General features: G+C 41.0%; 1 protein-coding gene across 1 annotated transcript in view; it reads right to left on the bottom strand.

The window, feature by feature from the left end:
• The window catches only part of DCC (DCC netrin 1 receptor), a 948,458-nt gene that overhangs the window by 278,398 nt on the left and 643,731 nt on the right, over nt 1-26,329 (bottom strand). The window contains exon 8 of the mRNA XM_077816218.1: nt 9,702-9,858. Within this exon, the coding sequence (XP_077672344.1) occupies nt 9,702-9,858 (157 nt within the window). The remainder of the gene's footprint in view (nt 1-9,701; nt 9,859-26,329) is intronic.

Below are 26,329 nucleotides of genomic sequence, written 5' to 3'. Positions count from 1 at the left end.
TTAGACAATCAGTTTTTGAAAATCTAGACCACAACATTCATGTGTAAAATAAACAACAGTTTCTAATGTGATTCACTTGTTTATAAGATGGAGCCTACAATATGTAATTTCCAAAGGTGAATGTAGATCATCTTACATAAGCGTATCAGGGTTAATAATGCAATTACATTGTTCCCATACACCTCTTAGGTGAGCAACAAATGCTTTTACAATGTATCAAACACCTAATTAGTTGTTACAAGGTGGAAGAGTCATGTTAATGTTCCTTGCTGTGAAATCCATATTATTAATTTAATAAGGTTTTAGCACCTTAAGTTTTTTTGGTACCTCCCACTATCTTCACTCCTGGGAAGTAGCAGAAAGACATGGATTATAACAGGAAAACAACAAACATGAACAGTGCCTCTGGGAATAATTTTTAAAAACTTTAGGATGAAAATCTTTCTGGGAGATATGTGTTAGTCAGTACAGGGGTAGCTGAGTGAAATTCTATAGCCTGTATTACACAGGTCAGACTTTGATGATCTGATGGCCTTTCTGGCTTTAAGATTTTGCGCCTGTTAATTTGTGACCAAAAAGAAAAACAAATCAATGCCTTGGTCCTTTATAATATTAATGTAGGCCCTGATCTTCCCTATGTGGACCTTTACATCAAGGGGAGTCCTGTTGTCTCCAAAAGTATCAATCTCTTTGCAAAATCAGGGCCTTAATTTCATTTATCAGAGAAAAAACTGAGATTTATTAATAATAACTAAGAAGAAAGATGGGCACAAACCAAAATACCAGATCCAAACACAATCAGAATTTGAAGGGTTAGAATCTAAACATGAAGAAAAGGAGTACTTGTGGCACCTTAGAGACTAACCAATTTATTTGAGCATAGGCTTTCGTGAGCTACAGCTCACTTGCTGTAGCTCACGAAAGCCTATGCTCAAATACATTGGTTAGTCTCTAAGGTGCCACAAGTACTCCTTTTCTTTTTGCGAATACAGACTAACACGGCTGTTACTCTGAAACCAATCTAAACATGGACTTTGCTTCTTGGGCCCATGTCTAGCTGAAAATGTTGGACAGGAATATATATCACAGTATAAATACAGCATTCCTCTTTTTATTCTCCACTGGGAAGACTGAATTCTGTGAATACTGTGCACGGTTAACTAGACATATTCTGAGGTGATATTAGAACTGAATGTAATCTTTTTCTCATAATAACATGCATTAGATCAGTGGTCTCCAAACTTTTTGGATCGCGCACCCCCAGGGCCAGATCTAGGGAAGCAAAAAAAAAAAAAAAGAAGAGCTGCCGAGAGAGCCTGCCGCCGGCCTGCCGCCAAAGACTCAGCGGTCCAGGAGCGCACCCCACTTTGGAGACCACTGCATTAGATCATGAACAAATTGCCAAAAGCAAACAGTGGGTCTGTCCTTGTGGTGACTAATGTAAAACCACACAAAGATCAAATGCCTTCATGAATCAATGCCCAAACTTGTCCAGGGTCAGCCTGACAAAGACAGAGATGGGGTGTGGGTGGGGAATGGAAGATTAAAGATGAAAAGAAGAGGGAATGCAAACAAATGGCCAGCGAGCAAATCCTGCATGTTTAAATTATATCAGGAAAGATAACTGAATAAAAGTCCAATCTGGAGGCAGGTTTTAAAAACAGTTCAGCCTGAATCATGCCAACAGCCCCAGTGTTTGGGGGAATACTTGAAATGTGAACCAGGGTGTGGATCTGAATATTGAATCTAACTCCCTATTATTATGAGTGAATTTTCACAGGGAAAAAATGTGCTACACAGTGCACAGAACAAACAGTGCCCTGCTCAAAAGACCTTGCAATCTATATACTATGCCAGACCTAAAGCCTGTGTTCAAATGCTCCTGAGTTTTGGGGGAATTAAAGAGCTGGATCTAGAGCTAGTTTTTGCGTCTTGAGTCCATTACTAATTTTAAAGACTTTGAGTAAATTTTTCAAAAGCACCTAAGTGACTTGGGAGTCTAAGGCATTGTCTACACTACAGAGAAAAATCAATCTAAGCTATGCAATTTGAGTTACGTCAGGGGTTCTCAAACTGGGGGTCGGGACCCCTCAGGGGGTCACGAGGTTATTCATGGGGAGTAATAACAAGCTGTCAGCCTCCACCCCAAACCCCTCTTTGCCTCCAGCATTTATAATCATGTTAAATATATAAAAAAGTGTTTTTAATTTATAAGCAGGGGGTCACACTCGGAGGCTTACTATCTGAAAGGGGTCACCAGTAAAAAAGTTTGAGAACTTAGTTACGTGTATAATGTAATTCAAGTCAACGTAACTTAGATCTACTTACCGTGCGGACCACACTATGCGATGTCGACGGGAAATGCTCTCCCATCGACCCCCTTACTCTTCTCAATCTGGTGGAGTACAGGAGTTGACAGCAGAGTGATCTGCGGCCAATTTAGCGGGTCTTCACTAGACCCGCTAAATCGACTGCCGATGCATGGATCGCCACGTGTCGATCCCCGGCAAGTTTCGACAAGCCCACAGTCCCACTGAGTTTCAGTAAGACATAGTAGTAATAGTATTTACTATTTGTATTATTGTAGCTCATAGGAGCCCCAGTCACAGAACAGGCACTGTACAAGCTGCTCACAATCTAGGTAGGCTCCTAAGTGACAAAGTAACTTTTGTAAATGGGTATATATGTCTACATGGAAAAGTTTTACAGGTTACATAGATACAGCTATCTCAGTATCATTAACTTCTTATCAGTCTAAAAGTGTCTCTTTTTGGTAAGCTTATCTCACTTGGGAAGAGGTTTGAACTGGGGCTGTTGATTAATCTCAGTTAACTCACGTGCTTAACTAAAACAATTAATCATGATTAATCACATTGTTAAACAATAGAATACCAATTGAAATTTATTACATATTTATGGATGTTTTTTCTACATTTTCAAATATATTGATTTCTATTATAACACAGAATAAAAAGTGTACAGTGCTCTCTTTATATTATTATTTTCATTACAAATCTTTGCACTGTAAAAATGATAAACAAAAGAAATAGTATTTTTTCAATTCTCCTCATATAAGTACTGTAGTACAATCTCTTTATTGTGAAAGTGTAACCTACAAATGTAGATTTTTTTGTTACATAACTGCACTCAAAAACAAAACAATGTAAAACTTTAGTGCCTACAAGTCCACTCAGTCCTACTTCTTCTTCAGCCAATCGCTAAGATGAAGAAGTTTGTTTACATTTACGGGAGATACTGCTGCCTGCTTCTTATTTACAATGTCACCTGAAAGTGACAATGGGTGTTTGCATGGCACTTTTGTGGCTGGCATTGCAACGTATTTACATGCCAGATATGCTACACCATCGTATGCCCCTTCATGCTTGGGCCACCATTCCAGAGGACATGCTTCCATGCTGATGAGGCTCGTTAAAAAAAGAATGCATTAATTACATTTGTGACTGAACTACTTGGGGGACAATTGTACGTCTCCTGTTCTGTTTTTCCCACATTTTACCATATATTTCATATTATAGCTCTCTTCGATGATAACCCAGCACATGTTGTTAATTTTAAGAACACTTTCACAGCAGTTTGACAAAACACAAAGAAGGTACCAATGTGAGATTTCTAAAAACCCAAGGTTTAAGAATCTGAAGTGACTTCCAAAATCTGAGAGGGACAAGACGTGGAGCATGCTTTGAGAAGGCTTAAAAGAGCAACACTCTGATGTAGAAACTACAGAACCCGAACAACCAAAAAAAGAAAATTAACTTTCTGCTGGTGGGGCCTCTGACTCAGATGATGAAAATGAACGTGTCCGTCCATTCTGCTTTGGATCATTATCGAGCAGAACCCATCAGCATCATGGATGCATATCCTCTGGAATGGGGGTTCAAGCATGAAGGGACATATGAATCTTTAGCGCATCTGGCAAGTAAATATCTTGCGACACTGGCTACGACAGTGCCATGCAAATGCCTGTTCTCACTTTCAGGTGACATTGTAAACAAGAAGCTGGCAGCATTATCTCCTGCAAATTGTACCAAACTTGTTTTTCTGAGAGATTGGCTGATGTAGGACTGAGTGGACTTCTAGGCGCTAAAGTTTTACATTGTTTTATTTTTGAAATCAGTTATTTTTTGTACATAATTCGACATGTTCAATGTTCATGATAAAGAGATTGCACTACAGTACTTGTACTAGGAGATTTGAAAAATACTATTACTTTTGTTTTTTACAGTGCAAATATTTGTAGTAAAAATAATAATATAAAGTGAGCACTGTACACTTTGTATTCTGTGTTATAATTGAAATCAATATATTTGAAAAGGGAGAAAACATCCAAAAATATTTAAATAAATGATATTCTATTATTAACAGCACAATTAATCACGATTAATTTTATCAATCATGTCATTAATCACAATTAATGTTTTTAATCGCTTGAGAGCCCTAGTTTAAACTAAACCATAAAAGCCAGAATATACTTGTATAACAATATCCATTTAAATCTGCAACCTAGTTTACACTGAACAAAGCTTTCCCATGTAGACAATGCTTTAGCCTCCCAAGTGACTCTGGCACGGTTGAAAATTTTACCATTATTTTTAAAAGTTTGACATGATATTTTCATGATATTTTAAAGGAGAAGATAAACATTAGCACCCACTAACAGATGTTTATCATTACTTTTGGTCACCTGTTCCTTTGAATCATGTTTATTTTTCCTTTATATATGTCAGCAGATAGTTTGAAAGCATGATGTCTTTTAAACGAAAGTATTTTCTCATGCAGATATTCTTTTGGATGCAGGTGTGTTCTGTGGTCTTTATTTATTTATTTCCTAATAGATTTAGGTTTGTTTTATCATACTTATAAGAATAAAAAACCCTGCCCTTTACCTGTAAGTGCTTTCCTTATCAGCAAGCAAAACCATTTCAGTGTTTGATCCCCTGAAGCAAGCCTACCCAAGTGCGAAGATTAAAAAGCAGGCCATCAAAAACACACCAAAGGTGAGGGTATATGATAAATGCTTCACTTCCAAAGGGGTTTCTCTTTAGAAGTGTTGAGTCAGGGAGCCCTCTTGTTCAAATTGCAGCCCCACACTACACAAACTTCTCCCTCTCTTTCCCCTTTAGATGTTTTTAGTGTCTGGTAAGGAAAGACATTCTTGAAAAGAGTCCAGCTTGTTTTCAGCAATCCACTGTTCCTATTAGCTCAAGTTCAAAGACTTGCCTGGCTCTTTGGCATCCAATAACAGCATGTAATACAAGAAAGCTGATGGGGAAAGTTTAAAATTCACTTACTGGAAAGCTGGATTAGCAGTGAGGCAATAGCTTCAACCTAGCAAGTGTACAATCTGAGGAGATTTCTCAATCTGCTTCTCAAACCTGTGAGATGGATGTCACCCAGTAGTTACTGTACAACTGAAGGTTTCAGAATAGCAGCCATGTTAGTCTGTATTCCAAAAAGAAAAGGAGTACTTGTGGCACCTTAGAGACTAACTTGGTTAGTCTCTAAGGTGCCACAAGTACTCCTTTTCTTTGTACAACTAAAGATTGGCTCTAAAGAAGTTTGATGGTATGGACTTATACACATCCCTAGCATTACTGGTACTGTCAATCGTCACACAAAATTACTGTTATTCTCAAACTGGGAAGAGCTTCTTACTCTCGAGTTACAGTAATTTGCCTGACAATTTCTTTGCATGCCTGAGGTTAATGTCAGATCCACTATTTTTGTAAGGAGAAAAATAGCTCTTCTGTAAAAATAACATATAAACAATAAATGACTCAGTAGTCTATGCAAGTGCTTAAAGGAAAACTACATTCATTTGGTTCAGCCTCACAGGCTGAAAGTTCAGAAGACCAGAGGCAGTTCTCGCCATGGCTAAACTGTGAAATTTATTTTTTAAGAAAGTTTTTAATTACAATTGGCATCTTTAAGCTAAGCGCTGGAGGCTGCCATCTTGCTAAAAAGTTTTTTTTTTTTTTTAATTTTGCAAGCATGAAAACCCTCTGCAAGGGAGTGTTAACAACTTCCATACCTGGGTTAGGGCTAGAGTCTGACACCCTCACATTGAATAGTGCCTTACCCTCTGTGAGTAGTGTTACTGAAATTAAATGGAAGAAAATATTCAACCAGTGTAAGGGAATTGGAGGCCCTTACTACACAGATACAGATATAGATATGGATATATCTTGGAATCTTAAAAAAATAACAGTAGTTTTATATAAATATTTCATATTTAAATACTGAAGTATTCTTTTCAATGTTAAGCTGTTACTGGCCATTGTTGAAAACAGGATACTGGGCTAGATGGACCACTGGTCTGATTCAGTATGGCATTAAAGCAGATGAGAAATAATTGTAATAATGCTTTGCATTGTTACCATCCCTTCCATCCTCAAATCCCAAAGCATTTTATAACATCAGTTCTGAAAGTTCCCATGTGCAGTATGGGTGGTATTATTATCCCTAGTTTATAGTTGAGGAAATTGAAGCACAGATGTTAACATCCATATTTTCAAGAATGTCCATTTATCTGGGAGCATCAATTGTTCGGTGCCCAAACTGAGATAGCTAATGGATAATGCAACGATTTAGTCACAGGTATTTTTAGTAAAAGTCACGGAGAGGTCACGGGCAATAAACAAAAATTCACAGCCATGACCTATCTCATGACTTATATTATAAATACCCCTGACTAAATCGGAGGTGAGGGAGGCGCCTGGGGGCCGCTGCTGTGGGGAGCAGCAGCTGCTCTGGCTGCCCCAGGGACCGCTGCATGCTGCGGGGATGCCAAAGTGGCTGGCTGCAGAGCTGCGCCAGTAACGGATGGTGTGGCAGGCTCTGTGGCCACCAGAGCAGCTGACCCGGAGCCAGCTGCTTGGGCGGTCCTGGGGTCAGCCACACTGGCCACTGCACAAGTCACGGAGTTCGCGGAAAGTCGTGGAATCCATGATAGACATGGGGCCCTACTGATGGATTGATTGTGTAACATGCTGAGCATCCACTGATCTAAATTGGATTTTAAGAACAGTCAGCTCCTCACACAGTGGTTAGCATGTTCTAGCTATCTTAGTTACTTATATATCCCCAATTTCTGTAGTATCTAAGAATACCTTAGAATCTTTAATTGATAGGCCTGTAAATTAATCTTATTTAATGCAAGCGATTAATGTGAAACAAATTGCGACTATTTTTTTAAATCTAGTGAATCAATCACAGTTTTAATTGCACTGTTAAACAATAATAGAATACCAATTTAAATTTATTATACATATTTTTACCTAACTGCACTCAAAAACAAAACAATATAAAACTTAAGAGTCTACAAGTCTACTCAGTCCTACTTCTTGTTCAGCCAATCGCTAAGACAAAAAAAGTTTGGTTATATTTATGGGAGATACTGCTGCCTGCTTCTTATTTACAATGTCACTGAAAGTGAGAACAGGTGTTTGCATGGCACTGTTGTAGCCAGCATTGCAAGGTATTTACGTGCCAGATCTGCTAAACATTTGTATGCACATTCATGCTTTCACCTGTACACTCTAAAGGTTTTACTAATAATAATTCTAAATTTGTAAGTTGCACTTTCACAATAAAGAGATTACACCACAGTTCTTGTATGACGTAAATTGAAAAATATTACTTTATCTTTTTTACAGTGCAAATATTTGTAATAAAAATAATAATATAAAGTGAGCACTGTACAATTTGTATTCTGTGCTGTAACTGAAATGAATGTATTTGAAAATGTAGAAAAACATCTAAAATATGGCTAATTTAAATTGGTATTCTATTCTTAACAGTGCAATTAAAACTGTGATTAATCACAATTTTTTTAATCGTGCAATTAATTGTGATTATATTTGTAATCATTTGACAGCCCTATCCATATATTATCTTCACAACACAAGGTCACAGAGAAGTCTGTGGCAGACCCATGAATAAAACCCAACAACCCTGACTCCTAGGGCTGTATTTTCAACAGAAGCCCATCATTCCTCTTCACCTTTATAGAGGCTCCACAGGGCTCCCACAAATGACATCATGTTTCAGGAAGTTGTGCTGTGGGCACTGTGTACTTGCAGGGTATTCTGCTGAGCAAAATGGGTGCAGTTTTCCATTAAAGAGAATGGTTTGACTCTTGCTGTAAGAATTTCTGTAATAATTGTAGGTTTCTGTTTGTTCTGTGCAGTGCATAGCACTATTTTTCTTAAAAATCCTGACATTATTGTAGCATCATCAAATAAAACATATAATGCTAGAGATAAAGGGCCAAACCCTGCAGTTTTTTGCACATGCTAATCTCCAAAAGGGGAGTTTCTTCTTTGGTAAGACTGTATTAATTATTATTGATTATTAGTAGTATTAAAGTAGCGCCTCTGAGCCCTAGATATGGATCAGGACCGCATTGTGCTAAGCACTGCACAAACAAAGAACACACAGTCCCTGCTCCAAGAGGCTTACACTATAAGTGTAAGATAAGAGATAACAGATGGTTACAGACAGACAGGAGAGTACAAGTAAACAATGAGAGAATGGGACTGGGCCCTTCATAGCTAAGCACATACTTCACTGTGGATAAGGCATAGTTCCCAAAAAAACCCAAGGCTAAACCTAAAAATCTCTCTTTGCAGATGCTACTCCACCTCATAAAATGAGATCAAAATGTGGGAAAAGGTTTTTGGGGAAAATGACTATACAAAATGGTCCTGGGGCACCAAGTATATTAGTTCTCAATGATTCCATTGCAAATTCATTTACTTCTCAAATCAATATAGGTTTCATTCTAATTCACCCTCAGAATCTGTGTTCTTTCTGGCTCCTACAAGAATACCATTAACCATCACACAGTTGAGGTGTATTACAAGTGCAGTTAAGGTGAAAGTGACGTTTAGTAGACAATGATGTGAAGGAAGGGAAAAATCCATCTTAACTCTCAGATCTCAGGCTGATTTTGCCCATTAGAAAAACAAAACTAAACTAAAAGCATCTTTTTCACATGTACCCTGAGCACATTAGACAGGGAATCGTGTGAGCAACAAACAAGACCCCCACAACATCTTTATTACAGCACAGCTTTTCAATGTACAATTATAAATACTTATGAAACTGAGGCATAGCACAGTGCAATCTCCAAAACACAACTCTGCTGTTAACATCTCAGTTCTCCCCTCTAATACCTGTACCACTCTTGCACCCATTCTTGTTACTCCATTTTACACCAGTGCTGAATTAGACATTGGCTTTTTTGCTGGAGCTATCCTCCTTTATCAATTAAGGAAAGCTCACCAAATTTACTTTCACTTGTGATTTTAACAGAATTTGAACCTGTTTCTCCAGAGGGAAATGAAAGTTAAATGTGCTAATCTACTAGCCATATATTAGACAAGAAATTAGGATGATAAAGTTGTTGCAAGTAAGTTGGGATTGCATAAGCTACAATCAATATACTACCCTCCTAGCCAGAAAGGTGCTCTGTTATCAAGGTACTAAGCATGGTATATGAACTTAGATAAATTACAATAGACAATCTCAGTCTTCATACTGGCTATTATTGTGAAGTATTGTATCCAAAACCACAAGAATAGTTTGTGAGACACTATTAAAAACCTTGCGCAGCTTTAGGACCATGATCACCCTGATAACAGTAGTGGGCTGCTTAAGTCATCTTAGTCATTGGCACCTACCTGTTGATGCTTTCCCTGGAGAAATAGACAGTGTATGCCAGGATATTCCCTTTAGTTTCTGCAGGTGGGCGCCAACTGAGACGGACAAATCGACTGGAGACCAAAACAGGGACCACATCTCGGGGAGCAGAGGGGAGGACACTGGAACTTGGGATAGCTGAAGGGGAAGGAGAGGAATCAATCAGAGAGGTTGGTGGAACAGGGGATTCAGGGCTGGTGGGAAGCAGTGTAGTTGGCACAACTGATGTGTTACAAAACAAAGGGCCAATGTGAAATGGAAGTGTGTAAATAAAATGAATGGGAGGGGAAAAAAAGAGAAAACTGACAGTAAAACCACACTTTAAAATACAACATTCTGTGCAAGCAATAATCCACAAAGTTCAACAGCAACAAACATATATTAGATGAGCTACTGTCCTGCTAATGTTCAGAGCTTCTCTCTTACATGTATGATCACAAAAACTCATAAAAATTGCATTGCTCACACAGAGATCTTTAGTTATCTGACAAACAAAATTTTTTTAGCAACTCTTAAAAATCCATTTTCTACAAGAACCACCCTTATTGGACTGGGAAAGGCAGAAACTAAGAACTCTTCTATGAATTACTTAGTGGATGATTGCTCCCAAGTGCAATACAATAAAAAGCAGAATGGAAACTCAGATTTCAGTTTTAATATTGGTACATCTGAGCATCTGTTGAGTTTCAAAAAAAAAAAAAAGTCAAACACACCAGGTGTATAAACAGTAAAACGAGTAAATGGCCAGGTCAGGGTTTCAGGTTGTGAAATTTACAGAAGTATTTGTGTGTGTTGAACACTAAATGTTTGTCTTATCGGTTGCGGTTCCAGCTACATATTGTTTTAGCATGCAAACTCCATAACCAGCATCCACAACCTTTTTTTCCTTTCTGACCTAATGTGAAATCCAATGCTTAATCTCCCAGGCCGGTTGCTGTTACCACAGTCACAACTTCCTTAACTGTTGTCATGGAGAAGCACAGCCACTCATAGAATACCAGCATATTGTTATAACTTTTTCAATGGTCCGTGTTTCTGGTCAAGTGTCCAAAAGGTGTGTGTGGGGCCCAAAGGGAGTGATTGTTTATGGAGGATGCAAGCTTAGTGGGGAAGTCCCCCTGGTGGGATGTGCTAGGGGTGGAGTTTTCCTCTGCACATTTATTATTGGTTTTGGTTTTGTTGTGTTGTTATTTTAAATACTATCAAATGCCCACAGAGTAGCAGACAGGCACCTTTGATATGTTTTATAAACTTCAATGAGAAAAAAAAAAAGCTGGCTCACCGTAGTATAGTACAAAATAAGCAGACCAGGAGCCTGACATAAGCCACTTAAAGAAACAGAATGCATCATTTAAAATCAGAAATTTGCCACTGATGGTGCACCTAAAGAAATTACTTTTTTCATAACTGTTCAGCTTTATTGGCCACGAAGCAATAAGCCCTATGGCTGTCCGCAACCTCTTTTTATTTTTTGGTGTGTGCTGTGAACAGTGTTATAGACATTAACTTACACTGGGCTGGTTAACAGTTCATGAACTGTGTTATCTAAATGGCATATAAAGGATGGCTTGATGTGTTCATAAAAATGCAAAAAAAAAAAAAGTAATTTGCATTGAATATTAGATCAACCAATGAACTTATTTGCATGTCCTCATCCTCAAATTCTGGAACCCTTGCTATTAACGAGATGTCCAAAATATGGCCACATCTTTTGACTATTTTCATGAGAAGAAATACTCCTTTCTATTAAATACGATACTCAGTATGGTGGGGTCCATTAAAAAGTAGTAATGCTTGAAGGATAATTGTCCTCAGTGGAGGAATTGTGAGACCCATGGAATTTCTCTATGATATTCCTCATGCACTATCTGGTGGAAAAGAAAGGCCGTAGTCTTGACAGCTCTTGACACCTGGGGCTGATTAACTATTATTATTTTATTATTTGTTCTGTGGTAGCTGTATTTCCTAGAAGTCCCAGTCCTGAACAGGGCTGATTTGTGCTAGGAGCTGTACAAATGCACAACAAGTGAAATTCTCCACTCACATCTTACAGCGGTGCAACTCCATTTGTTGCAATGGAATGACAGCTGATTTGCAATACTAAGAGAGATTCTGAGTTTTGGTCTAATTTGTATATCAACACCAATGCCACACGCCTTAATCAGGCCTATTAATGAATGCTAGACTGCATAAGTACATTATGGAAGCACCAAGAACCTTTGCTACGTTTTTAGTTGAATGATAAGATAGAAATTTTATTAAGTTGACAGATTTTGTAAGATCAACACCAACTTTGAGTAGGGTAATGAAAGTTCCAAGGGGAAACACATCAAGGTTGGGAGCTGGAGGGTCTACCCACTCCTTATTGCTTTCAGTAAATACTGTAGTGTTTGAAATATGCATTTTCTGCTAACTCCAGTAAAATCTATTTCACTTTTATGGTTGTTAGCAGCAAATAGTAAACATGTATTTATACTTATAATATAGAAATAACCTGTTAACTTGCCATTTATCTCAACAAGTAATATTCTAAAATCCTTTAAAGTTTCATATGAATACACTGGATGAAGTCGCTTGCGTCTGATCAGGGATGAATTTGTCCCATTTGTTCCCACTCTGTAAACAGTGGACATTTCTCTACTGTCTTGGCACCTGGAGTAATCATTTACTCCTATGTAAAGTGAGTGTAAAACATGACAGTTCTGAGCCACTTTGCAGAGGCATAAATTACTACACAAGATTCAGTGGAGACCATGGCAGCGGATGAACATAGGGCCACATTGTCAAGAGAGCTCAGTTCCCATTTAGGCACCTAAATAAACAGGCCAGATTATTAATCTGGCTGAGCTCTTTTGAAACTCTGGCCCAGTTGTGACAGGACTCCCCTCACAACATATCCATTTGTTATGGTGTTGAGACAGGGACTGAAGAGGTTGGGGCTGCCAGCCCAGAAATTTGGTTCCCATTCATTCAGAATCGTGGCAGCAACAAGAGCAGCACAACTGGGTATGAAGGTCAGAGGCGATTCAGGCAATGGAGTGTTGGCATTCAGAAGCGTACGGAATGTATGTGAGACCCCAGGTGGTAAATCGGCATTGATTTGTTGTAATCTCATTCCAGATGTTGGAAGACCGGCCATGCAGATAGTGGTGTGGATCTGCAGGTACAGTCTTGTCTTTTTTGGGTGCATAGGCAGGCATCCAAGTTGCCTGCGGGTTCGCAGCTGGGGTTCGGCAGGGAAACTATCCTGATTAGAACATTAGGGCCACATTGTCAAGAGAGCTCAGCCAGATTAACTTCTTTTTTCTATGGTCTCTACTAGTTCCAGCTCATCAACATGTGTGGAATTTATTTTTTGATGTACTATATATGATGTTCCTTTTACAAAATTTGTGTTTACAAAATTAAAAATAAAATATTTGCAAACTATCCCCAAGGGGAAAGCTCCTTCCATCCTAAACCATCATGGCACACAGTCAAAAGCCAGATGTTATGTACAGTTGAGTTTTACTGAATATAAACTTAATTCCCTCCAATCACATAATCTATATGCCCTCATATAGGCCTTGAGCCTGCCAACACTTTGGTTTATGCATAAAATTACATACATGTGTAATTCTCTTGACTTCAATGGGACTGCTCACATGAGTAAACTTAAACATGCACAAAAATGTTCGCAGGATCAAATTGTTATTATTTATTTTATTTTATTTTATTTTGATTTTTATTCAATGTGCTCCAACTGCATGCAAACCAACAATAACAACTTTAACAAAACAAAGAACTCCCCTCACCCCAACAGCCTAGCAACTGTTATAAATACAGTGTTGCTAACTTCCATGAGTACAGCCAGAGTCTCACAATTTTTTCCCCTTAAAGCCTCAGCTGCCACAATCATACTCATGCATGAGAATCCCAGCTTTCGTTTGTTTTGTTTTAAAGTACGTTTCTGGCCCTCAGACCTCAGGATTGTAGAGGGTAGCTTGAAAATAAGAAACAAGTGCACCCTAAGGCTGAAAATCCAAAAGGCAAATAAAAATTATACAATATTTAGTATCTTTTAAAAAATATAGCGTGAATTTTAAGCCACTCTCATGAGTTTGGGGGACTACACTCGTGATTTTTGAATGTTTGGGGCTGACAATACTGTAGATAGCACCCCCTAGAATACACTCGACCTAAACTACTCCTTTCTGAAAAGTCTAGTAGAAATAGATAAGCTTGCTGGAAAATCAACAGACTATGGCTCTGTCAAACCAAAGTTCAGTGATAAAACAAGTTGTGAAGTCAAGATTCCTTCCTGTAAATGCCTTCCTCAGTCCCAATTAGGCTAAACCAATGTTATGCCACAGCTGATCTCAGCTGCCATGGAGTCCCAGGAGGTGAAACGCCATTGTTCAAATAAGGCACTTACACCGCTGTCCATTAAACCGGCAAGTTTATTTGCACCAGAACAAAACTAGCAGCCAGTGAGTAAAGACCTCAAGAGGTCTTCTACTCCAGAACCCTGCACTCAAGGCAGGATTAAATATTATCTAGACCATCCCTCACAAGTGTTTGTCTAACCTGCTCTTAAAAATCTCCAATGATGGAGATTCCACAACCTCCCTAGGCAATTTATTCCAGTGCTTAATCACCCTGACAGTTAGGAAGTTTTTCCTAATGTCCAACTTAAACTGCCCTTGCTACAGTTTAAGCCCATCGCTTCTGGTTCTATCCTCAGAGGTTAAAGATAACACTTTTTCTCTTGTAACAATCTTCTATGTACTTGAAACTGCAACCATGTCCCCTCTCAGTCTTCTCTTCTCAAGACTAAACAAACACAGTTTTTTCAATCTCCCCTCATAGGTCATGTTTTCTAGACTTTTAATCATTTTTGTTGCTCTTCTCTGGACTTTCTCCAGTTTGGCCACATCTTTCTTGAAATGTGGCGCCCAGACCTGGTCACAATACGCTGAGGCCTAATCAGAAAAGAGGAGAATGATGTTTGCTTTTTTTGCAACAGTGTTACATTGTTGACTTATATGTAGCTTGTGATCCACTATGACCCCCCAGATCCCTCTCTACAGTACTCCTTCCTAGGCAGTCATTTCCCATTTGGTATGTGTACAAGTGATTGTTCCCTCCTTAGTGGAGTACTTTGCATTTGTCCTTGTGGAATTTCATCCTATTTACTTCAGACCACTTCTCCAGTTTGTCCAGATCATTTTGAATTTTAATCCTATCCTCCAAAGCACTTGCAACCCCTCCCAACTTGGCATCATCTGCAAACTTTATAAGTGCACTTTCTATGCCATTATCTAAATCATTGATAAAGATATTAAACAGAACTTGACCCAGAACTGACCCCTGTGGGATCCCACTCAATATGCCTTTCCAACTTGACTGTGAACCACTGATAACTACTCTTTGGGAACAATTTTCTAACCAATTATGCACCCACCTTACGGTAGCTCCATCTAGGTTGTATTTTCCTCGTTTGTTTATGAGAACATCATGCGAGACAGTGTCAAAAGCTTTACTAAAGTCAAGATAGATCACGTCTACTGCTTCCCCCATCCTCAAGGCTTGTTACCCTGTCAAAGAAAGCTATTCGGTTGGTTTGACATGATTTGTTCTCGACAAAACCATGCTGTTACTTATCACTTTATTATCTTCTAGGTGTCTGCAAATTGATTGCTTAATTATTTGCTCCATTATCTTTCTGGGTACTGAAGTTAAATTGACTGGTCTACAATTCCCTGGGTTGTCCTTATTCCCCTTTTTATAGATTGGCACTGTATTTGCCCTTTTCCAGTCCTCTGGAATCTCACCTGCCTTCCATGAACACAGAGCAACATGCTCTCTGTGGGAAGCAGCAGTGAGCAAGCACAGCAACCAACCACATTCTGCACTAGCTGAATTTTCCAAGTGGACTTCAAGTGCAGCCCTATGAAGAGAATATTGGGATTTGGGAACTATAGTGAAGTCTTGATCCAGATGGAAGAGTTGCAACCATCTAGCCAAAGAGTAATTGCTGCGAGCAGTGAAGGTGCTGTAGGAACAACAAATAAAATAAACCACCTGTCCACATTTCCACAGATTTAAAGCACAGACACGTCACCTCCCTCCTTCAGACAGCTCTACTAGTTTCACGCTCATTTCAGGATGCAGTTAAACATAATCCTCTGTGTTTAAACCTACCCAATGGACAGTCAACTGTAGCTCCTGGATTTCACTTTTCTACTCTACAAGCACCATTTCGATTTCCACAATCTCGCTATGTAACAGCCACCTTCTCTCCTGTCTTGCCATGTGGAACAGCCTTTCTGTATCTCTGTTTCTTCTCCATTTCATGTATTTTCATGATCTTCATTTAAAACATCTTCCCATTCCTTTGATTATATCACTTACTTTGTCTCTCTGCTATTACATATCATTTAATTCTGGAATGCAGTTTGAGATACAGGTTGTGTGAAACAAATTTATTCAGCACGTGTCTCCTTCTACCCTATATAGCACTTTCTCTCCCAATTGTTTCTGCCCTGCTCAAACTGAGAGTGGACGCAATATCTACCTTCAGATTAAAACTCTCATTTTGGAATGAAGTATGGTCAGTGGGCTAGCACATTAATTTGTTACCATGCCAACAACCTGGCTAATCTCATTTTTTTAATGTATTGGAGAGGGGAAATTGACAGTAAAGCTGTAAAGCATAAAAAGGGCTCATTGGCGAGAACGGCTCTTGTACTTAAAACCCAGTAAGTAGGCAAATGAAAGGAATAACTACTAGCAATGATTAATTAAGGTAATAAAAACTCATTATGTAATCATAAATCGTGGACATGCATCAACCGCCATCTCATTTACTGTCACTTTAAATAGAAAAATATTAATTTCTGGAGTTTGTGAAATAATGATGTGTTAAATATTTTTCTTAACAAAAATAACGCTTCTGCTGTGAAAGAGTATTACTGTGTGAAAAAGTTACTTACCAGTGACAGGAAACGGCATATAATTGCAGATGTTAAAATTACTTGTCGACAAAACACAAAAAGTTCGATATGCAACATACTCAAACTTTACATAGAGATACAGGAGGCAATCACTCATAATTAGAGACAATTATGCCTATTGCAATTTAGTTATGATTTTTTTCTAGATTGATGGCAACATTCTATATGTCTTTATTACTAATAAAATGTACACCCCCTCACACAAAAGATAAAAACGGTTCAAATGTAATTCCAACAGTGGCCAATAACAGCAAATCCAAAAAAATAATTTAAAAAAAATCATGGCCCATATTTTCAGGAGTGACTAGTAATTCTGGGTGTCTCAATTTTTGGGTGTCAGCTTAACACCATTATGGGGTCAGATTTTACAAAACTGCTGAGCACTTAGCTTCTGAAAATCAGGCCACTTAGGGTATGTCTACAATGCAAGTGGACACCCCCAGCTGGCCTGTACCAGCTGACTAGGGCTTGCGGGTCTTCGGCTAAGGGACTGCGGTGTAGGTGTGGTGTAGGTGTTTGGGTTCGGGCTTCAGTCCAAGCTATGGGACTGTCCCACCCTTCAGGGTCCTAGAGCCCAAGCTCCAGTCTGCACCTGAACATCTACACTACAGTTAAACAGCTCTGCAGCCCGAGCCCCAGGAGTCCGAGTCAGCTGGCACAGGCCAGGCGCGGGTTTTTGTGTGTTTCAGTTAGGATATTTGAAAATAAAGGCACTCAGTATCACATTTTACACTTGGAAATCTTGTTTTTAATAATAGAATCATAGAAATGTAGGACTGTAAGCCCTGGTCTACACTAGGACTTTAGGTTGAATTTAGCAGCGTTAAATCGATGTAAACCTGCACCCGTCCACACGATGAAGCCCTTTATTTCGACTTAAAGGGCTCTTAAAATCGATTTCCGTACTCCACCCCTGACAAGTGGATTAGCACTTAAATTGGCCTTGCCAGGTCGAATTTGGGGTACTGTGGACACAATTTGACGGTATTGGCCTCCGGGAGCTATCCCAGAGTGCTCCATTGTGACCGCTCTGGACAGCACTCTCAACTCAGATGTACTGGCCAGGTAGACAGGAAAAGAACTGCGAAATTTTGAATCTCATTTCCTGTTTGGCCAGCGTGGCAAGCTGCAGGTGACCATGCAGAGCTCATCAGCAGAGGTGACCATGATGGAGTCCCAGAATCACAAAAGAGCTCCAGCATGGACCAAACGGGAGGTCCGGGATCTGATCGCTGTATGGGGAGAGGAATCTGTGCTATCAGAACTCTGTTCCAGTTTTCGAAATGCCAAAACCTTTGTCAAAATCTCCCAGGGCATGAAGGACAGAGGCCATAACAGGGATCCGAAGCAGTGCCGCGTGAAACTTAAGGAGCTGAGGCAAGCCTACCAGAAAACCACAGGGGCGAACAGCTGCTCCGGGTCAGAGCCCCAAACATGCCGCTTCTATGATGAGCTGCATGCCATTTTAGGGGGTTCAGCCACCACTACCCCAGCCATGTTGTTTGACTCCTTCAATGGAGATGGAGACAACACGCAAGCAGGTTTTGGGGACGAAGAAGATGATGATGATGATGATGAGGTTGTAGATAGCTCACAGAAAGCAAGCAGAGAAACCAGTTTTCCTGACAGCCAGGAACTGTTTCTCACCCTGGACCTGGAGCCAGTACCCCCCGAACCCACCCAAGGCTGCCTCCTGGACCCAGCAGACGGAGAAGGGACCTCCGGTGAGTGTACCTTTTAAAATACTATACATGGTTTAAAAGCAAGCATGTGAAAGGATTAATTTGCCCTGGCATTCGCGGCTCTCCTGAATGTACTCCCAAAGCCTTTGCAAAAGGTTTCTGGGGAGGGCAGCCTTATTGCGTCCTTCACGGTAGGACACTTTACCACTCCAGGCCAGTAACGTGTACTCGGGAATCATTGTACAACAAAGCATTGCAGTGTATGTTTGCTGGCGTTCAAACAACATCCGTTCTTTACCTCAGGAGAGTGAGATATCATTCATGGTCTCCTGGTTGAAACAGGGTGCTTTTCTTCAGGGGACATTCAGAGGAGCCTGTTCCTGCTGTTTGCCTGCGGCTGAACAGAAATGTTCCCCGCTGTTAGCCACAGGGAGGGGGGAGGTTTGAGGGGGTAGCCACGCAGTGGGGGGAGGCAAAATGCGACCTTGTAACGAAAGCACATGTGCTATTTATGTAATGTTAACAGCAAGGTTTACCCTGAAAGACTGTAGCCACTGTTTTATAAAATGTGTCTTTTTAAATACCGCTGTCCCTTTTTTTGCTCCACCAGCTGCATGTATTTCAATGATCACAGGATCTTCTCCTTCCCAGAGGCCAGTGAAGATTAGAAAGAAAAAAGAACGCACTCGAGATGAAATGTTCTCCGAGCTCATGCTGTCCTCCCACACTGACAGAGCACAGACGAATGCGTGGAGGCAAATAATGTCAGAGTGCAGGAAAGCACAAAATGACCGGGAGGAGAGGTGGCGGGCTGAAGAGAGTAAGTGGTGGGCTGAAGAGAGGGCTGAAGCTCAAATGTGGCGGCAGCGTGATGAGAGGAGGCAGGATTCAATGCTGAGGCTGCTGGAGGAACAAACCAGTATGCTCCAGTGTATGGTTGAGCTGCAGCAAAGGCAGCTGGAGCACAGACTGCCACTACAGCCCCTGTGTAACCAACCGCCCTCCTCCCCAAGTTCCATAGCCTCCACACCCAGACGCCCAAGAACGCGGTGGGGGGGCCACCGGCCAACCAGCCACTCCACCACAGAGGATTGCCCAAAAAAAAGAAGGCTGGCATTCAATAAATTTTAAAGTTGTAAACTTTTAAAGTGTTGTGTGGCATTTTCCTTCCCTCCTCCACCACCCCTCCTGGGCTACCTTGGTAGTCATCCCCCTATTTGTGTGATGAATGAATAAAGAATGCATGAATGTGAAGCAACAACGACTTTATTGCCTCTGCAAGCGGTGATCTAAGGGAGGAGGGGAGAGTGGTTAGCTTGCAGGGAAGTAGAGTGAACCAAGGGGCGGGGGGTTTCATCAAGGAGAAACAAACAGAACTTTCACACCGTAGCCTGGCCAGTCATGAAACTGGTTTTCAAAGCTTCTCTGATGCGTACCACGCCCTCCTGTGCTCTTCTAACCACCCTGGTGTCTGGCTGTGCGTAACCAGCAACCAGGCGATTTGCCTCAACCTCCCACCCTGCCATAAACGTCTCCCCCTTACTCTCACAGATATTGTGGAGCACACAGCAACCAGTAATAACAGTGGGAATATTGGTTTCGCTGAGGTCTAAGCGAGTCAGTAAACTGCACCAGTGCGCCTTTAAACGTCCAAATGCACATTCTACCACCATTCTGCACTTGCTCAGCCTGTAGTTGAACAGCTCCTGACTACCGTCCAGGCTGCCTGTGTACGGCTTCATGAGCCATGGCATTAAGGGGTAGGCTGAGTCCCCAAGGATACATATAGGCATTTCAACATCCCCAACAGTTATTTTCTGGTCTGAGAATAAAGTCCCTTCCTCAGCTTTTCAAACAGACCAGAGTTCCTGAAGATGCGAGCGTCATGTACCTTTCCCGGCCATCCCGCGTTGATGCTGGTGAAACGTTCCTTTTGATCCACCAGTGCTTGCAGCACTATTGAAAAGTACCCCTTGCGGTTTATGTACTCACCGGCTTGGTGCTCCAGTGCCAAGATAGGGATATGGGTTCCGTCTATGGCCCCACCACAGTTAGGGAATCCCATTGCAGCAAAGCCATCCACTATGACCTGCACATTTCCCAGAGTCACTACCCTTGATATCAGCAGATCTTTGATTGCGTGGGCTACTTGCATCACAGCAGCCCCAACAGTAGATTTGCCCACTCCAAATTGATTCCCAACTGACCGGTAGCTGTCTGGCGTTGCAAGCTTCCACAGGGCTATCGCCACTCGCTTCTCAACTGTGAGGGCTGCTCTCATCTGGATATTCATGCACTTCAGGGCAGGGGAAAGCAAGTCACAAAGTTCCATGAAAGTGCCCTTACGCATGCGAAAGTTTCGCAGCCACTGGGAATCGTCCCAGACCTGCAACACTATACGGTCCCACCAGTCTGTGCTTGTTTCCCGAGCCCAGAATCGGCGTTCCACAGCATGAACCTGCCCCATTAGCACCATGATGCATGCATTGGCAGGGCCCATGCTTTCAGAGAAATCTGTGTCCATGTCCTGATCGCTCATGTGACTGCGCTGACGACGCCTCCTCGCCCGGTATCGCTCTGCCAGGTTCTGGTGCTGCATATACTGCTGGATAATGCGTGTGGTGTTTAATGTGCTCCTAATTGCCAAAGTGAGCTGAGCGGCCTCCATGCTTGCCTTGGTGTGGCGTCCGCACAGAAAAAAGGCGCGGAACGATTGTCTGCCGTTGCTCTGACAGAGAGAGGGGCGACTGACGACACGGCTTACAGGGTTGGCTTCACGGAACTAAAATCAATAAAGGGGGTGGCTTTACATCAAGGAGTATTTCAGGCAGGACTTCACGGAGAGTTCCAATAAGAAATGGTGCACCTAAGTTATTGTTCTTATTGGAACAAGGAGGTTAGTCTGACCTCTGATTGATACATGGCTAGATTTACCTCGCTGCACCTTCTCTGTGAGTGACTGCAGTGTGACCTAGAGGAATGAGTCCCCTAGACGGGGGAGGGGGAGGAGCAAATGAGTACAAAACAAATCTGGTCTATTTCTTGTTTTGATCCACTCTATCTATCTTTTACATCTTTGGCTGGCAGCAGACGGTGCAGAAGGACTGCATGCCATCCACATCTCATGGCTGCCCGGCAGAAGATGATGCAATAGGACTGCTAGCAATCTGTATCGCCTGCCTGCTCACCATAAGACGGTTCAATAGGACTGACTGCAGGACTAAAGAGAATGACCTGGTCAAGTCACTCCAAATTTAGTTCCTGCACCCATGTCTGCCCAGGCGCTCCTGGCCGACATGGCCAGGAGCACCTCGGACATGACGATGACGGCTACCAGTCGTACTGTACCGTCTGCTGCCACAAGGCAAGGGGTTGCTGCTGCTGTGTAGCAATGCAGTACCACGTCTGCCAGCACCCAGGAGACGTAAGGTGACGGTTACCTGAGCGGGCTCCATGCTCGCCGTGGTATGGTGTCTGCACAGGTAACTCATGAAAAAAGGCGCAAAACGATTGTCTGCCCTTGCTTTCATGGAGGGAGGGAGGGAACGGGGGCCTGACGATATGTACCCAGAACCACCTGCGACAATGTTTTAGCCCCATCAGGCTTTGGGATCTCAATCCAGAATTCCAATGGGCAGCGGAGACTGCGGGAACTGTGGGATAGCTACCCACAGTGCAACACTCCGGAAGTCGACGCTTGCCTCGGTACTGTGGAAGCGCTCCGCCGAGTTAATGCACTTAATGCACTTAAAGCATTTTCTGTGGGGACAGACACACTTGAATGTATAAAACCAACTTCTAAAAATACGACTTCTATAAATTTGACCTTATTCCGTAGTGTAGACATACCCTAAGAGACCTCGACAGGTCACCTAGTCCAGCCCCTGGCACTGAGGCAGGACTACGTCTTACTAGACCCTCCCTGACAGGTGTGTGTTAAAGTTGTTCTTAAAAGCCTACAATGACAGAGATTCCACATTCTCCCTAGGTAATTTCTTTCAGTGCTTAACTACCATTACAATAGGAAGTTTTTCCTAATCACAGAATCTCAGTGTTGGAAGGGACCTCAGAAGGTCATCTAGTCCAACCCCCTACTCAAAGCAGGACCAATCCCCAATTTTGGCCCAGATCCCTAAATGGCCCCCTCAAGGATTGAACTCACAACCCTGGGTTTAGCAGGCCAATGCTCAAACCACTGAGCTATCCCTCCCCATCTAACCTAAGTCTCCCTTGCTGCAATTTAAGTCCATTATTTCTTGTCCTGTCCTCAGTGAATAAGGAACACAATGTATCACCCTTCTCTTTATAACAACTTTTTATGTACTTGAAGACTCGTATGTCCCCCCTCACTCTTCCATTTTCCAGACTAAACAAACCTAATTTTTTTTTCAGTCTTTCTTGTAGGTCATGTTTTCTAGACCTTTAATTATTTTTGTTCCTGTCCTCTGGACTTGTAGTGTAGTGTCCAGAACTGGACTCAGTATTCCAGTTGAGGCTTTATCAGTGCTGAGTAGAGTGGAAGAATTATTTCTTGCATCTTCCTTATCACACTCCCACTAATGCATCCCAGAATGATGTTCACTTTTTTGGCAACAGTGTCACACTGTTGGTTCATATTTAGCTTGTGAACCACACTAACCCCCAGATCCTTTTCTGCAGTATTCCCTCCTAAGAAGCCATTTCCCATTTTGTATTTGTGCAACTGATTATTACTTCCTAAGTGTTGTACTTTGCATTTGTCCTTATTGAATTTTATCCTATTTATTTCAGACCATTTCTTCAGTTTGTCAAGATCATTCTACATTCTAATTCTGTCCTCCAAAGCGTGTGCAGCTCCTCCCAGCTTGATATTGTCTGCAAACTTTATAAGTGCACTCTCTGTACCACAATCCAAATCACTTATGAAGATATTGAATAAAACTGGACCCAGGACAAATCCCAGCAGGGCCCTACTTAATATGCTCTTCTAGCTTCACTGTGAAACATTGATAACTATTCTCTGAATATGGTTTTCCAACAGGTTGTGCACCCACCTTATGGTAGGTTTGGCTAGGCTATATTTTCTTTATGCGAAGATCATGTGAGACAGTATCAAAAGCCTTACTAAAATCAAGATATATCACATCTACTGTTTCCCCCTATCGACAAGGCTTGTTACCCTGTCAAAGAAGGATATTAGGTTGGTTTGACATGATTTGTTCTTGACAAATCCATGTAGACTGTTAACTTATAACCCTATTATCTTCTAGGTGCTTACAAACTGACTGATTATTTGCTTCAGTCTCTTTCCAGGTACCAAAAATAAACTGATTGGTCTATAATTCCCTGGGTTGTCCTCATTCCCCTTTTTATAGCTAGGTACTATATATGCCCTTTTCCATTACTCTGGGATCTGTCCCATCCTCCATGAGTTCTCAAAGATAGTATCTAATGGCTCAGAGATCTCTTCAGCCTGTTCCTTAAGTATTCGAGGATGCACTAATTAATTAATTATTCATTGTTATGATAAAATATTATCATTGTCATCAATATTAGTTGTTTATTATTAGGGCTGGTCAAAATGTTTTAATCTAAACTGTTTTTAAGTAGAAAACTGTTATGATTTTTTCTCCAAGTGTCTGCTTTACATAGAAATTTTGTTTTTTAACTGAAATGTGGAAAATGGAAAGATGTTTGTTGTTCCCTCTGCAAAAAAACCTGAAAGTTTTATACCAGAAATGGGAATTAGAGTATCTCATGGAAGTTGTAGTTTGCTCCTTGTGTCTCCATTCTCCTTTTGGGCTGGGATCTCCAGTTGGACTATGTCTCCCATAATGTACCATGGCCAGGACTTATGTTGCACAGCTTCTCTTTACCAAAAGGGGAGCCTGTGATGCATTATGGGACTTGGACTCCTGCTGGAGATCCTCATCTACAAAAAATAATGGGGACACAAGGCATAAACTGCAACTCCAATGAGGAACTACCACATCCACTTTTAGACCAAAACTTTGTTTTTTGGCTGAAATATTTTGAATTTGATTTTTTTTTAAATGAAAACTGGAAATTTCCTGTGGGAAATTTTCAATGAAAATGAAAGTTTTTCAATTTTGTCGATATATCCACAGAAATAAATAACTTTCAGAGTAGCTCAGACTTTGTGTTAATTTTACAGAAACTGTGCTAACTGTATAGAACAAACCCAAAGATCTTGCAAGCTTGCCTTATAGTGAGAGACTTAAGATCCATCTATTTAGTTTATCCAAGAGAAGGTTACGAGGTGAATTGAGCACAGACTCTAAATATCTACATTAGGGAGAGATTTCTTATAGCCAATGGTTCTTCAATTTATTAGTAAACGGTATACAGAGATCCAGTGTCTGGAAGCTGAAGCTAGACAAATTCAGACTGGAAATAAGGCACCTTTTAATGCTGAAGATAATTAAATAGTGGAGCAACTTAGCTAGGAACATGGTGGATTCTCCAGTGCATGTCTCTACATCAAGACTGGATTGCTTTCTGAAAGATATGCTATAGCACAAACACATTTAATGGGCTAGATGCAGGAATTACTGAATGAGGTTCTATGCAGGAGGTCAGAATGGATAACCTTCCGGCCTTAAAAATCTGTGAACCTAAGGCCAAGATCTCCTTCTAGAGACTTCAGTGAGACTCCTTGTGAGTGAACAGGTCTTTTTGTAGTATCAGGGCCAATCCTGAGAAGAGAAAAGGAGTACTAGTGGCACCTTAGAGACTAACCAATTTATTTGAGCATAAGCTTTCGTGAGCTACAGCTCACTTCATTGGATGCATTCCGATGAAGTGAGCTGTAGCTCACGAAAGCTTATGCTCAAATAAATTGGTTAGTCTCTAAGGTGCCACTAGTACTCCTTTTCTTTTTGCGAATACAGACTAACACGGCTGCTACTCTGAAACCAATCCTGAGAAGGGTATCCCTGGTTATGTGGAGTCCCACAGAAGTCAAAAGAACTCTAGGCAGGCTTAAAGCTCTGTGCAGTAAGAGCCCTTTGGAGGGTCAGGGCCTTAATTTACACGATAGGATAAACAGGATGTGACCCCCTGCTGGGGTACCCAGAACTGAGAGTCATGGTATTACCCTTCTTAGTCTCAGCAAGTGAGAGCTTTGCTTCTGCTAAGCTATGTGTTAGCTCCCTGACACACCAGCTTGTCTGCCTTGCCAGCAAACTCCTCTGGACTCTGCCAGTCCAAATTTTGCCTAGCAGGTAGCCATCAGTGAACCTCAATTCTCGAGTTCCTCAGTGACACCCTTCTTTGTAGTGTCCAGTCCCTCTAAATGTAGCAACCATAAAACCTTACCAAGTTTGCTGCTCATTTAAAGAGACAGTACACAGCCACTTATGACCTTAACTGGAGTTAACAAACACTGTATTTCAATCAAAGTACTGAGTTGGTTATGCTAAAAGTAAAACAAGTTTATTAACAAAAGGATAGAGGTTTAAGTGATATTTAGTGTAAGAAAGAAGGATGGAAATGGTTACAAATAAACCAAAAGTAAAAATATGCTTCCAAGACTAAAACTCAAATTAACAAACTAGAGTTTTTAGTTCAAAGAATTTTTCTCACCACAATCTTTCTTCCTTCACAGGTGGCTAAACCTTTAGCCAGGACCCAACACATAGAGCTCAAAGTGCTTGGTTTCTTTGACTCCTTAGGTGAAGGATAATTTAGGGGTTCTCTCCCCCCAATCTTTATAGTCCATTAAATGTTTGTGATGGATTCTTTGAAAAGTAAGCCCAGACTAAGTTCTCTCTCCTGCTGGGGAATAGATGCCATGCTGTCTCCTTCCCCAGTTATTAGCTTGATAGCTTTGTTTACCTTATATGCTTGATAGCTTTGTTTACCTTAGCTTTGTTTACCTTATATATACCTTCATTGTCTCTACTTGATGACCAGGCTGGTCAGACAAGCAAA

This window comes from Eretmochelys imbricata, chromosome 5 (assembly GCF_965152235.1).
Source record: "Eretmochelys imbricata isolate rEreImb1 chromosome 5, rEreImb1.hap1, whole genome shotgun sequence".
Taxonomy (NCBI): Eukaryota; Metazoa; Chordata; order Testudines; family Cheloniidae; genus Eretmochelys; species Eretmochelys imbricata.
The sequence above is the reverse complement of the archived record's forward strand: the minus strand, read 5'-3'. Positions and strand labels throughout refer to the sequence as shown.